Source organism: Saimiri boliviensis, chromosome 12 (assembly GCF_048565385.1).
Source record: "Saimiri boliviensis isolate mSaiBol1 chromosome 12, mSaiBol1.pri, whole genome shotgun sequence".
NCBI classification, from domain to species: Eukaryota; Metazoa; Chordata; class Mammalia; order Primates; family Cebidae; genus Saimiri; species Saimiri boliviensis.
Window position 1 is genome coordinate 77,187,479 of NC_133460.1, and position 15,406 is coordinate 77,202,884.

Below are 15,406 nucleotides of genomic sequence, written 5' to 3' on the forward strand. Positions count from 1 at the left end.
CCAACTGGGTGAATGGGATGGTATCAGAGTACATATATATACATCAGCAAGTAGGTAGCATTTAGAAAAGCTAGCAAAAGGATAATAAGGGTGAAAGAAAATGAATTGAAAGGGTTTAAATGAATCTTGAGTAATGATATGGCCTATTGAAAAATTGGGGAATGACGAGGAATCCAGAACATCTTCCACTGAATGCCAGGGTGCCAAGCAGAATTGCTTTATGTGATAACGGTAAGAAAACTGCATCCGTAAGTTTTAGGCATAAATGGAAAGCTGACACCATCACTGTCATCATTGTCAGTGTTGTTATTGCCAGTAGTTACATGGAGGTTATATATGTGCCAGGCAGTTCTTAAGCAGTCTCTTGATCGTGTTTAATCTTTTACAGTAGGGGACCTTAACATAAAACATTTTTTATGCTAACACTCCTTTGGTGGCCTGGTTAAGTCTATGGGTTCCTTCTCAGAATGTTTTTGAAAGAATGAAACAAAATACAGAGCATTAGAAATGAAACCAATTATGTTAAAGTATAGCTATCAAAATATTAAAATTCTAACATAGTAATATGAGCTTTAACACATTAAAATATAAGAGTTATCGGTTGACCTGATAACTAATTTCAAATTACAATGAGCTAAATGTTATTTTGGGATCTGCACAGCTGTAAAGTAATATGAAAATTTCTGGTTGCTATACTAATTTCTAATTGCTACACTGCTAATATTACTGTGGTTTGCTTGCATTCATTATTGAAGAAAAGCTAGATTTTATTTAGAGCTTAGCAAAAATAAACATATAATGGTTTTTCTCCCCTCATCCAGATTTACCAATCCCCGTCTCCTAAATTTTTCATAGACTCCAGATTAAGAACCCCTGTTTTGCAATACCTCTGTGAAAGAGATTCTATCATTAAACCTATGTAGTTAGCAGGGGTTTGAACCCACACAGTCTGGTTCCAAAGCCCAGATTCTTTAACCAGCTAGAATATCCTGAATTCACTTTATCTTTTTCCCCAAATTAATTTAACCTTGTTTCCTTAGGAAAAAATACCTTAAGCCTTTTACGTATTATTTAAAATTAAAAACCAAATGTTTAGAGTGAGCATAAAATGGAATTTTATTTCTGTGTTATGGTGAGTTAAAAATATTTGCAAAAGGGAAATCAGAAAAAAGAAGAGAAGAATGGCTAGAGCAGAAGTTTTCAAATTTTCAGGATCTTTATCAGCTGAAGGGCTTATTGAAACAAAGTGCTGAGTACCACCAGCATTTCTAATTCTGTTGGTCTGGGGCAGGGCCTAAAAATTTGCATTTCTAATAAGTTCCCAGATGATGCTTATGCATCACACTGAGGACTGAGTTCTGAGAGGATTGGAGAAAACAAGAGAAAAAAAATTAGGAGAAACTCTTAGTTTGGTGAGAAATTACAGCTTCCTCTTTCCTTGGGTGTGGACTTTGGTGAGTGTTTCAGTTTTTGGCTAATAATTAACTGGTATTTTCCATTTCAAAAGACAAAACCGAAAACTAGTCCCATCTACTCAGGAGGCTGAGTTGGGAGGATCACAGGAGCCCAGGAGGCTAGGCTGCATTGAGCCGTGATTGTGCCACTGCACTCCTGCCTGAGCAACAGAGTGAGACCCTGTCTCAAAAATAATAAAAACTCTTTGAGTTTACGTTCTGTGATTGTACTGAGGCCATCTCTTAGTACCCAACACAGTATCAAGATCGTTTTGGTTGCACATGACTTGTATGATGATGCAAACTGGTTAAGCAAAAAAAAAAAAAAAAAAAAATCTACTGGTTTATGTGAGTTAGCAGTACAAGAATGTATTTAGCTTTAGGCACAGCACAGCTTGATCCATGTCTCAAACAGTGCTGCCAGTTTTCACTTCCTCTGAATTATTAAGGTTCCACTTAGTTGGTGACTCTCCTGGCAGCAATAGCCTCACATTCTCTGCCTCTAAGCCCAGCAGAAGGGAAAAAGTCTGTGTACCACTTTTCCCAGCAAAAATTCTGAGGTTCACTAGACCAGCTTTAGGGGCCCAGCCACCCAATGGTGTAGTCTGGAGGATGGGTTACACTGGCCAATCTTAGGGTTTCTGGAGTTGGTTACAATATTAGCTGCCTAAACCACATACATGGCTGATGTTGGAGGGAAGAATGATTTTCCATTGAAAGTGTGGGATACTGTTTGCTCCTAGATAGTAGGAGGACTTGTATATACATTAAACATCAAATTTCTAGACTCCCCTCCATTCTGAGATCTTGAGAAATTGTAAATGCATCATTTTCAAACAGTTATTCTCTGTCTTGAAGGAGGTGGAGAACTGGGGAATAAATAGTTGAAATAGATTGGAAATAGTTGGAGGTGTAGAGTATGGAGAAGCAAAAAGGGAAAGCATAATTATAAGACCTTCTCAGATGATGTTCCTGGTCAGTCTATCAGAGGTTTAAAAAAGGGGGTGGGAGACAGGTACAGTGGCTCATGCCTATAATCTCAGCACTTTGGGAGGCCAAGGCAAATGGATCACTTGAGATCAGGAGTTCGAGACCAACCTGGCCAACATGGTAAAACCCCATCTCTACTAAAAATACAAAAATTAGCTGGGCATGGTGGTGGATGCCTTTAGTCCCAGTTACTTGGGAGGCTGAGGGAGTCTGAGGCAGGAGAATAGCTTGAACCTGGGAGGCAGAGGTTGCAGTGAGTCAAGATTACACCACTGCACTCCAACCTGGGTGACAGAACAAGACTCAGTCTCAAAAAAAGGTGGCGGCAGTGGGGAAACAGGAAGTTAGACTGTATGCCTGCAGTTCTGGGTAATCAGGAAACTGGGGCAGAAGGATCACCTGAGCCCAGGAGTTTCATTGGAGTCCAGCCTGGACAACATAGCCGGACCCATCTCATAATAAAAATAAGGAAAGAGAGCATTTATTGTGTGTGTGCCCTCCCCTCCTTTTTTTCAGCTCTTTTTTTTCTTTTGAGACGGAGTTTCGCTCTTGTTACCCAGGCTGGAGTGCAATGGCGCAATCTCGGCTCACCACAACCTCCATCTCCTGGGCTCAGGCAATTCTCCTGCCTCAGCCTCCTGAGTAGCTGGGATTACAGGCACACACCACCACGCCCAGCTAGTTTCTTGTATTTTTAGTAGAGACGGGGTTTCTCCATGTTGACCAGGATGGTCTCGATCTCTCGACCTCGTGATCCACCCGCCTCTGCCTCCCAAAGTGCTGGGATTACAGGCTTGAGCCACTGCGCCCAGCCTTTTTCAGCTCTTAAGACTAATCACACTATCTTATATGCTGATATTGGCCTAAAGACATTCATGTGACCATTTTTACATGCTTTAATTTCCTCTTTGCTCAGCCCTCATTTCACAGACTAGTATTCTTTCCATACTAGATGGGTTAAATTTAAATACCTAGTAAGATCATAAATCAGTTAAATTCTTTTTTTTTCTTTCTTTTTTTTTTTTTTTTTTTTTAAGGAGAAGTTTTGCCCTTGTTGCCTAGGCTAGAGTGCTGTAGCACGATCTCGGCTCACTTCAGCCTCCACCACGAGTTCAAGTGATTCTCCTGCCTCAGCCTCCCGAATAGCTGGTATCATAGATGCCCACCACCACACGCAGCTAAGTTTTTATACTTTGGGTAGAGATGGGGTTTCACCTTATTGGCCAGGCTGGTCTTGAACTCCAAGACCTCAGGTGATCCACCCACCTCAGCCTCCCAAAATACTGGGATTATAAGCATGAGCCACCGCTCTTGGCCAGTTAATAAATTCTTTATAACAACATTTTTGACCAGGCACAGTCGCTCAATCCTGTAATCCCAAAACTTTGGGAGGCTGAAGCAGGAGGATTACTTGAGCCCAGGAGTTTGAGACTAGCCTAGGCAACATAAGGAGATCCTGTCTGTAATAAAAAAAAAAAAAAATTTTTTTTTTTAATTAGCTGTGTGTGACTGGGCTCAGTGGGTCATGCCTGTAATCCCAGCATTTTGGGAGCCTGAGGTGGGCAGATCACTTGAGGTCAGGAGTTCAAGACCAGCCTGGCCAACATGGTGAAACCCCATCTCTACTAAAAATACAAAAATAAGCGGGCATGGTGGCGGGCACCCTGTAATTCCACTACTTGGGAGGTCAATGCATGAAAATCACTTGAACCAGGGGGCAGAGATGCAGTGAGCCGAGATGGCACCACTGCACTCCAGCCTGGGTGACAGAGCAAGACTCTGGGCTGCTGGTTGCCCATTTTTATGGTTATTTCTTGAAGATATGTTAAACAAGGAGTAGATTATTTTTGCCTCCCCTTTCTAGACCATGTAAGGTAACTTCCTGACATTGCCATGGCATTTGTAAACTGTCATGGCACTGGTGGGAGTGTAGCAGTGAAGATGACCAGAGGTCACTTGTGGCTATCTTGGTTTTGGTGGGTTTTAGCTGGCGTCCTTACTGAAATCTGTTTTATCAGAAATATTTTTATGATCTCTATTTTGTGCTGACCTCATATCTCAGCTTGTGACTTAGAATGCCTTAACCATGGGAATGCAGCCCAGTAGGTTTCAACGTCATTTTATTCAGCGCCTATTCAAGATGGAATTGCTCTGTTTCTCACAAATCTGACATTGCTATTTCAACTGAAAGCCTAACTCCTGATAAGTTCCCACTATAAATCATCATTCAACTATTTCATTTACCTTAGTTGTGAAATTAATTAGAAAAAATCTGAAAGTATATGCTTTAAATGTAAGTTCTTTTTTTTTTTTTTTTTTTTTTGAGACGGAGTTTCGCTCTTGTTACCCAGGCTGGAGTGCAATGGCGCGATCTTGGCTCACCACAACCTCCGCCTCCTGGGTTCAGGCAATTCTCCTGCCTCAGCCTCCTGAGTATCTGGGATTACAGGCACGCGCCACCATGCCCAGCTAATTTTTTGTATTTTTAGTAGAGACGGGGTTTCACCGTGTTGACCAGGATGGTCTCGATCTCTTGACCTCGTGATCCACCCGCCTCGGCCTCCCAAAGTGCTGGGATTACAGGCTTGAGCCACCGCGCCCGGCCTAAATGTAAGTTCTAAAAAGTAAAGCCATACAAGTATTTAAGGCTGAAGTATACTGATGCCTGCAACTTTGAAATGCAGCAAAAAAAAAAAAAAAAAAAAAAAATGGATGGATGTGTGAGAAAGGAAAGATAGCAAAATAAGAATTATAGGATCTAAATGTTGGTTATATGGGTATTCACTTAACAGTTTTCAGCATTTTTTGGAAAGTTTGAAATTTTTCATAATAAAATGTTGGGGGGAAATCTTATCTAGAATTTATGAGGAATATAATAGCTATGTAAATATTCTCATTAGATTGAAATATGAAATTTGACCTATCATTTCTCTAGGTCAAAAACAGATTCATGTAAACTATTTCAGTTGATTCAACCTAGTACTAAGGTTGTATGAGTAGGTGTATTTTATTTTTCTTTTTTTTTTTTTTTTTTTTTTTTTTTTGAGACAGTTTCACTCTCGTTACCCAGGCTGGAGTGCAATGGCGCGATCTCGGCTCACTGCAACCTCCGCCTCCTGGGTTCAGGCAATTCTCCTGCCTCAGCCTCCTGAGTAGCTGGGATTACAGGCACGCGCCACCATGCCCAGCTAAGTTTTTTGTATTTTTAATAGAGACGGGGTTTCACCATGTTGACCAGGATGGTCTCGATCTCTTGACCTCGTGATCCACCCGCCTCGGCCTCCCAAAGTGCTGGGATTACAGGCTTGAGCCACCGCGCCCGGCCGTATTTTATTTTTCTAATGACTGAAATTGAATTAATTTAAAATTTGATTCACCTTAATACTGATTAGTTATGCCAGCATAGCCATACTTAGCTACATATGTGTTGAAATAAAGTATGAGAATAAAAAGTCTAGATATTCTGCCAGTATTTTGTTGCTAAAATGATATATTCCATTTCGTAGATGTATACAAATATGTTCACCAAGTTACCTCAGTTGTAGGGAAAAATATATACTAGCAACATCTCAACCAGTCTATGTGCTAGTATACTTAGCAATTGAAGTTTTATGCAAAAATTATAGATTAAAACCCAGTCCTACCATGGGTAGTCTTGGTGGTTGCACAACAGTATGAATATACTTACTGCCACTGAATTATAAAACTAAAAAATGGCTAAAGTAGTAGATTTTATGTATATTTTATAATGATACATTTTTTAAAAAAAAGAAGATATTGTTTGGGAGGCCGAGGCAGGTGGGTCAAGAAGTCAGGAGTTCAAGACCAGCCTGGCCAAGATGGTGAAATCCCATCTCTACTATAAATACAAAAATTAGCCAGGCGTGGTGGTGGACACCTGTAATCCCAGCTGCTCGGGAAGCTGAGGCAGAGAATTGCTTGAACTCAGGAAGCAAAGGTTGCAGTGAGCCGAAATCGCGCCATTGCACGCCAACCCAGGTAACAGAATGAGACTCCATCTCAAAAAAAAAAAACAAGGTATTTTTGGACAATCATAAGACAGTGTGAATGCCCAGACAGCTTAGCTAAAGTGGGTCACAAGGGTCAGAATGCTAAACAAATGCTACCTGCATTCTAATTTTGCTTAGATCCTATGAAACCTGACTAAATTTTAAAGCCGAATAAAACCACAATTTTAAATACCATTGCCATGGATTTAGTTCAACTTTTTTCCTGTTAGAATTGAAAATTTTTAATTGGATCACACAATTGAAATTCATGTTGTTCCACAAGGACTGGAGACCTCACCCATCTATAACACCTGACTATATAGTCTTTCCCACTGAACATAGTTAAGCTAGTTGTTCTGATAGAAGCCACTTATCCAATTAAGTGAAAAGTGCATAGTAGGTAACGTGCTTTAATTAGCAGTTGTTTCCACTAGTTCGTATTTTAATGGAGGGAAGGAGAGAATGGTCTCATTGAACTGAACTGTATTTGTCCTAATGGAAATCGATGTCAAAACTTGTGTTAATTGGTAGAAAAACTGAGGAATTGCAACCTTATTCCATAAGAAAAAAATTAGACTTCATGAAGTACCCTTAAAAGCAAAGTGGGAAAATGTCTTAAAATTACCCATCTCGATAGAATTTTACTTTTATTAACATAAGCATCCCAGAGTTGATACTTGTAGATTTCAAATTTCAAGCATATACACCCAAATTTATCATATAGCTACCCTAAAAAAAAAAAAAAACTTGATATCTTTATCTCCTTTGTGCTTTTTTGAAAATGTAATATTTTTTCTCATCTATTTCTACTTTACCAGAAAGATAAATGGGTTTGTTTTTCCTCAGCTGAAAATGGAATAAGACCATATGTAAAATCACTTGTGTAATACTTTGTTTTTTTCAAGCGCAAGAGATTGGTGTTGTTGAACTGGGGAGAACACTGAATCTAAAATATTACTGTGCTTACTTTTCTTGAAAGAATTATTAGGTCTTATAAAACAAAAGCAGCTTGAGGTATGTCTTCTTACACTCTGGTTCATTAGAGAAGGTGAAGAATTACTGAAAAGATAGAGATTACATAAAAACAAAATTCAGAAAACATAAGATTCTGTAGAGGAAGACAAGGAAAAACAGAAAAGGTAGAAACTGCTCTAGTGACAATGTATTGGTTGTTTTGTCTCCATAGTCTTTTAATATAGGACAGAGATTATGTAATACAACATAGTAGGCTTATCCCATTAAGTAAGAGCTGCAGTATGGAGGAGGCTGGAGTCCTATAGATAAATGCGGTCATTTTCTCTTTTAACTTACAGAAGTTGCTGGGTCTGTTTTGCTACTGATGAAGATGATAGAACAGCTGAATGGGTGAGACCATGCAGGTGCAGAGGATCTACAAAATGGGTTCACCAGGCCTGTCTACAACGCTGGGTGGATGAAAAGCAAAGAGGAAACAGTACAGCCAGAGTGGCATGTCCTCAGTGCAATGCTGAATACCTAATAGTTTTTCCAAAGTTGGGTAAGAATATCTTTAAAAACAACACAGATATATTTACGTAGCTTTATGGTCTCAAGTTTACTTTAAAATGACCCACCTGTTTGGTTTTGTGGGGGGGTGTGTGTGTGTGAATTTCTATATTCTCTTTCTTTTGTTTCCTCTCTGAATGTCAGAGACATTTATTTGTTTTGCTGACAGTTTACGGTATCCTTAATATATCCCCGGACTTATCCATTTGTCTGTATACTGTCTTTATTTGATAGAGAACTTGCATACTTGGGTGGATATAATTGAATAACAAAGCTATAATAAAAAGCTGACTTAGCTTAATTCTCTGGAGACGGTATAAGAGAAAGAAAGCAGTAGTATATTCTAATACTTCTTAATTCTTCCTATTAAGTAGTAAAAGTAGAGACATTAAAGATTTAATAAGATATGAAGTTAAACTCATCTTTGGAATCCAATATGTGTGCTTTCTTTCATGAATACTGCTGTCCCTTTTCTATGAAGTGGCAGATAAGAAATAACCAAAGATCTTGGAAAACAGGCCTAACATGGGAAAAAAAAAAAAGTCTAACAGACTGCTTATAAGAAGCAGTATAACGAAGGCTGAGGTTGAGTGAGCCTGTTCCATTACAGCCATACAGTTACAAATTGGTGTCAATCTCTTGGCTTGGTGTTTATACCATGCCAGTTGTTAAACATTTTTTTTTATAACCCTTGGCTGTAACCAAGAGGTATAGGAAGGCAGCTTGGGTTCTGGGAAGGTCATAAGGAAAGAATGGCTTTGGGGGCAGAGGAATTCAGGAAAAATTTGAAATAATTATTAGATAGATTGGTTTTGTTTTTGTTTTTTTCTTTGTTTTTTGAGACGGGTTTTACCATGTTGGCCAGGACGGTCTCGATCTCCTGACCTCGTGTTCTGCCCGTCTCCACTTCCCAAAGTGCTGGGATTACAGGTATGAGCCACCACACCCGGCCTGATACGTTTTTTTAATAAGTGCTGTTCATACTGAAATCAGACCAATGTTTTTGAAAATGAGGCAACATAAATGTAGATAATGAAGTGCTTTTCTAATGTAAGAAGATTAATAAGGGCAAACAAAATTTCCATGGTTGTCTGTTTTTCTCTAACATGCACAGGAAAAAATGATCGCTTCCTATGAAAGGAAAGTAGTGTATTAGAGAAAGTAGTGTTTTCAAACATTTGGAAATTTGTGGACCATGTGATGGGTCTTCAGTGCATACCACTGATATTAGATAAACACAGAAGAATAATCCAAAACGTTTTTATTTTAAGATCAAAGCAGTCTTTTTAAACCACTATCAGAAAAAGCAGGGCCGGGCACGGTGGCTCAAGCCTGTAATTCCAGCACTTTGGGAGGCCAAGGTGGGTGGATCACAAGGTCAAGAGATCGAGACCATCCTGGTCAACATGGTGAAACCCCGTCTCTACTAAAAATACAAAAAATTAGCTGGGCATGGTGACACTAGCCTATAATCCTAGCTACTCAGGAGGCTGAGGCAGGAGAATTGCCTGAACCCCGGAGGCGGAGGTTGCGGTGAGCCGAGATCGCGCCATTGCACTCCAGCCTGGGTAACAAGAGCGAAACTCCGTCTCAAAAAAAAAAAAAAAGAAAAAGAAAAAGCAATGATTGCTACAGTCTTTCACCACGTTAATTTCACCACCATTAATGTGGTGAAAGACTCAAAGTCCAAGTTAAGGTTTCCTATTTAACCAATTTCTTTTCTTGCTCTTAGTTTTACTGAATTAGATAGCCCCATCCTTGAATTATAGATTTGGGAAAATCAACAAGTATATGGCATTTCTTTTAGATGATTTAGATATTCAAATGGGCACAAAAATTATCACAAGAATTCTCACTGAAAACTACATCAAGTTGACAAATGTATGGCACTCAACAGGAAAGGTGAACATTTTAATTTGGGAGATGGCAATGTGTAGATCTGTCCTTTTGGTTGAATTCAGTTCTAGTAACTGTGTTTTCAGGTTCAGTGCAGTAATTGAATATGATTTCAAGTCTATCTAGTTGTTAGAAAAGAGCAAAATTCTTTGGTTAAGCCATTTGTATCATGATTTAGTCTGCATATTTTGCTGCTAAGAATTGTGACTGGCACAGTGACTCACCTATAATCTCAACACTTTTGGAAGCTGGGGTGGGTAGATTGCTTGAGACTAGCCTAGGCAATATGGTGAAACTCCATCTCTACAAAAAAAAGAAGTAGTAGTAACTGGGCTTGGTGGCACATGCCTGTAGGCCCAGCTACTCAGAAGGCTGAGGTGGGAAGATTCCCTGAGTCTGTGAGGTGGAGGCCGCAGTGAGCTGTGATTGTACCACTGTACTCCAGCTTGGGAGACAGAGTGAGACACTGTCTCAACAACAGCAAAAAAGAATTGTAGCCAGCCATGGGAGCTCACAACTGTAATTCCCACACTTTTGAGGCTGAGGTGGGTAGATGGCTTGAGGTTAGGAGTTCAAGACCAGACTGGGCAACATAGTAAGACCATGTCTCTACAAAAAAAAAGAATTAGCCAAGTATGATGGAGCACACCTGTAAGTCCTAGCTACCTGGGAGGCTGAGGTGGGAAGATCACTTGAGCCCAGGAGTTCGAGGCTGCAGTGAGCTATGATTGCACCACTGCCCTCCAGCCTGGGTGACAGAGTGAAACCCTATCTTTTTAAAAAAAAAAAAAAAAAAAAAAGAATTTTACCATCAAATGGTATGTTCAAGCTAGTCACTCTACTGTCTGTCATAAAGGTACGGCACTTGAGTTAGCCACTTAAAATCATAGATATGTTTTAATGACATCATCAGTGTTATAAAAAAATGAGTTTATCTGCTGAGCACAGTGGCTCACACCTGTAATCTCAACACTTTGGGAGGCCGAGGCAGGCGGATCACCTGAAATCAGGAGTTCAAGACCAGCTTGGCCAACATAGTGAAACTCTGTCTCTACTGAATATACAAAAATTAGCCAGGTGTGGTGGCAGGAGCCTGTAATCCCAGCTAGTTTGGAGGCTGAGGCAAAAGAAATGTGTGAACCTGGGAGGCAGAGGTTGCTGTGAGCTAAGATCACACTGTTGCACTCCAGCCTGAGCGACAGAACAAGAGTATATCAAAAAAAGAAAAGAAAAGAAAAAAACAGTGTATCCTTCGAGTAGGTATTGTTAGCATATTTTCTCTTGACAAAACAGAAAAACAGAGTCTTTATTTGCTGCTGCTTTCTTTTTTTTTTTTTTTCCGCCAAACAGAGATGGGGTTTTGCCATGTTGTCTAGGCTGGTCTCAAAACTCCTGGGCTCAAGCATTCCATCCACCTTGACCTCCCAAAGTGCTAGGATTACAGGCATGAGCCACCGTGTGCCCAGCCTGCTTCTGCATTCTTAACATACTGAAGGTATCTGCTCAAGGGCTGCAATTTTAATTATATTCACAATTTTCCATGCAGTTACTAACAATGACTCAAGCCAGCTGTTGTCTGTAAATGAAGCCATGTGTGAATTGGCTTTCAGGTTTTGGGCTCTTTATTGCTGCCCACAGAGCTAGTGCTCTAGCCATGCTGATTCCAGCACAACTTTTCACATCAAGTTTCAAAAATAATTGTTGGTTAAAAGAAAATGTCTTCTAAAAACTTTTTAAAAGTTGCTTGTATTTCTTGATTAACATACTACAGTTGTATATGCTAACAGTTGATTCATACTCTGTACACTAGTGGCTTCATGTAGCCATAAAACAAAATACTTAAGAGCATACATCTGTAATAGTAATTGTTCTTCCTCTCTGTATAACATGCATAGCATATTATGTCCAGTAGTGTCATCTGATGATAGAATTTTGCCAGTAGATTGTTTTGTTTCTGTCTGAGCCTGTTTGTCATTAATTTTGCAGCTGATAGTAGTTAAACCTGTTTTGTTTAAAAAAAGTTACCTTTGACTATTATTTTGCTGTTTCAGTGACAGAATTCATACTGGAGGCTTTGCTTGGTTTACTGGAGTGGTTGAAAATGATGTGAACACTTCAGTGGCTTCTTGTCCCTATTTAATAATGTATCACAGTACAGTGGGAAAAAGGATGTCTCCTAGTACAGAGTAATCACTCCTAGCTCACCAGCCCATTTTAAGTTCAGTCTTCACTATAAAATCATACTGTTATCATTTATGGCATTCTGAGTTAAATGTATTTTTATTTTTCAGTTTTACTCTTCAATTTTTTCCTTTTACTCTTTTGAACTATTGATTGATTTCCCTAAATTTGAGATTTAACACAATATGATACAAACAACAAAATTTGTATCTAACCAATGTAAACAGTTCACAGGTTGTGGAAGTATGTTAGCCCTTTCCTTTTCATTTTATTATGATAGTCTTTCTTATCCTTGTGTAAAGCTTGGGTGGTGCTTACAGTATAACAGCATTAAAGAACCTAAAAGGATTTCTGTGAAAGTCATAATCTTCTCAAATTTGTGAAAGGTTTTAATCAAAACTTTTATCACTTTTTTCTCAAACTGTCTATAGACCAGTTAATAGATTGCCAGGGATTGCCATTGATCCCCAAACACACTTGATAAACACTGACTAGAGGAAGGAAGAAAAGACACAAAGTACAGAAAGGGAAAGGTAGTGATGGTTAATATTCCATGGGATGATCTCTGTGCAGCAGATTTTGTGGTTTTTTTTTAACTTTTCAAATGGATTTAGTCCCAGTCTGGCTGGCTGGCTGGCCAGTTCTGTATCTTTTCTGGTACTTAGTCATGGCAGGAATGAAGAGGTAGTAAAAGTGTGTGTTCTCCATTGTGAATAGGGAATTACTTATTATGCTCAGATGTGAAAAACTTAACAGGATTCATCAGAGTTTTATCCTTCTCACTTTTTGCCACCATGTTACCGTTTGCTTTTTTCTTGTGAGTTAGGCTAGTTGTATGTATGCGTCTGCTTAAAACCTTGCTACTCAAAATAGGATCTGAGGACCAGCCACGTTAGCATCATCTGGGTGTAATCAGGAATGCAGAACACACCTTTACTACACCTCCTTTTACTAAATAGAATTCTGCTTTTTCTTTTTTCTTTTTTTTTTTGAGACGGAGTTTCGCTCTTGTTACCCAGGCTGGAATGCAATGGCGCAATCTCAGCTCACCGCAACCTCCGCTTCCTGGGTTCAGGCAATTCTCCTGCCTCAGCCTCCCGAGTAGCTGGGATTACAGGCACGCGCCACTATGCCCAGATAATTTTTTGTATTTTTAATTGAGACGGGGTTTCACCATGTTGACCAGGATGGTTTCGATCTCTCAACCTCGTGATCCACCTGCCTTGGCCTCCCAAAGTGCTGGGATTACAGGCTTGAGCCACTGCCCCTGGCCTTTTTTCTTTTTTTTTTTTTTAAAGACAGAGTTTTGCTTTGTTGCCTACACTGGAGTACAGCAGCGTGATCATAGGCTCCCAAGTAGATGGGATTAGAGGCGTGTATCACCATACGCAGCGAATTTTTTTTTCTTTTTAGAGAAGGGGAATCGCTATGTTGCCCAGTCTCAAACTTCCTGGCCTCAAGTGGATCCCCCTCTCAGACCCCCTTGGCCTTCCAAAGTGCTGAGAATGTAGGCAAGAACCACCATGCCCAGCTGAAATCTGCATTTTAATGAGATCAGTGAGTGATTTCTATGCACATTAAATTTTAAAAGCATTGCTTTAAAACATGAAAGGAGTACCAACTGAAAAAAGTTTGTTTTATAAATAAAAGCTGTCCATAAAACTTGGTGATAACCTTGTTTAGGCAGAAGAATTCAGAAGAGAGCATCTCTAAAAAGGTCGAGAGATCTTAACTCTCAAGGGACTGATTCACACTAGATTTATTTTCTTTTACTTTTTTTTTTTTCTTTTTGAGATGGATCTTGCTCTGTTGCATAGGCTGGAGTGCAGTGGTGTGAACTCAGCTCACTGCAGCCTCTGCCTCCTGGGTTCTGTCCATTTTCCTGTCTCAGCCTCCTAAGTAGCTGAGATTATAGACATGTGCACCACACTCAGCTAATTTTTGTATTTTTCGTAGAGACGGGTTTTCACCATGTTGGCCAAGCTGGTTTTGAACTTCTGACCCCAAGTGATACGCCTATCTTGGCCTCCCAAAGTGCTGGGATTACAGGTGTGAGCCACCACACCCAGACAAGATTTATTTTCTTTAACTTCTTTCAACATTGTTTTGTAGTTTTTAGCAGGTCTTGTACTTGTTTTCTTAAATTTGTTTCTAAATATTTTGTTTGTTTTTGATACCATTGTATAAATAGAATTATTTTCTTAACTCTATAGGTTTTTTTTTCTCTTGGAAGAGAATCAGCAACAATTGATTTTTGTAACTTGACCTTGTATTCTGTGACCTTGCTGAACTTCCTTAATTCTGATTTTTGGTGGATTCCTTAGGATTTTCTAATATAAGATCATGTCATCAGTGAACAGAGTTGTTTTTTTTTTTGTTTTTTTTTTTTTAATGGAGTCTCACTGTGTCACCCAGGCTGGAATGCAGTGGCACAATCTTGGCTCACTGCAACTTCTCCCTCCCAGGTTCAAGAGATTCTTCTGTCTCAGCCTCCCAAGTAGCTGGACTATTAGGCGTGTGCCACCAAGTCTGGCTAATATTTATATTTTTAGTAGAGACAAGGTTTCACCATATTAGCTAGGCTGGTCTCGAACTCCTGACCTTATGAGCCACCTCCCTCAGCCTCCCAAAGTGCTGGGATTACAGGCATGAGTCACTCTGCCTGGCCAGCAGGATAGTTTTACTCCTCCTTTCCCAATCTGAATGCTTTATTATTATTATTATTATTATTATTATTATTATTTTAATTGAAATGGAGTCTCACTTTGTCACCTAGACTGGAGTGCAGTGGGGCAATCTCAGTTCACTTCAATCTCTGCCTCCCAAGTTCTGTCAATTCTTCTGCCTCAGCCTCTCCAGTAGCTGGGATTACAGGTATTTGCCACCATGCCCAGCTGATTTTTGTATTTTAAGTAGAGACAGGGTTTCACCATGTTGGCCAAGCTGGTCTCGAACTCCTGACCTCAGGTGATCTACCTGCCTCAGCCTCCCAAAGTTCTGGGATTACAGGTGTGAGCCACCATGCCCAGCCCAATCTGAATGCTTTTATTTCATTTTCTTGTCCAACTGCCCTGGCTATACTCTTGTACAGCATTAAATAGAAGTGATAAAAGTAGACATCCCTAGCTGGGAGCAGTGACTCGCACCTGTAATCCCAGCACTTTGGGAGGCTCAAGCAGGCAGATTGCTTGAGTCCCAGAGTTCAAAACCAGCCTTGGCAATGTGGTAAAACCCCATCTCTACTAAAAATACAAAAAATTCGCTGTGCGTAAGAGCACACCTGTAGTTCCAGCTACTTAGGAGCCTTTGGCACTAGAATCACTTGAACCCGAGAGGCGGAGGTTTCTATGA

The 15,406-nt window shown here is 39.8% G+C and overlaps 1 protein-coding gene across 1 annotated transcript in view; it reads left to right on the forward strand.

Moving 5' to 3' along the window:
* The window catches only part of MARCHF5 (membrane associated ring-CH-type finger 5), a 69,337-nt gene that overhangs the window by 13,103 nt on the left and 40,828 nt on the right, over positions 1 to 15,406 (forward strand). Inside the window, exon 2 of the mRNA XM_010333278.3 lies at positions 7,768 to 7,970. Within this exon, the coding sequence (XP_010331580.1) occupies positions 7,768 to 7,970 (203 nt within the window). The remainder of the gene's footprint in view (positions 1 to 7,767; positions 7,971 to 15,406) is intronic.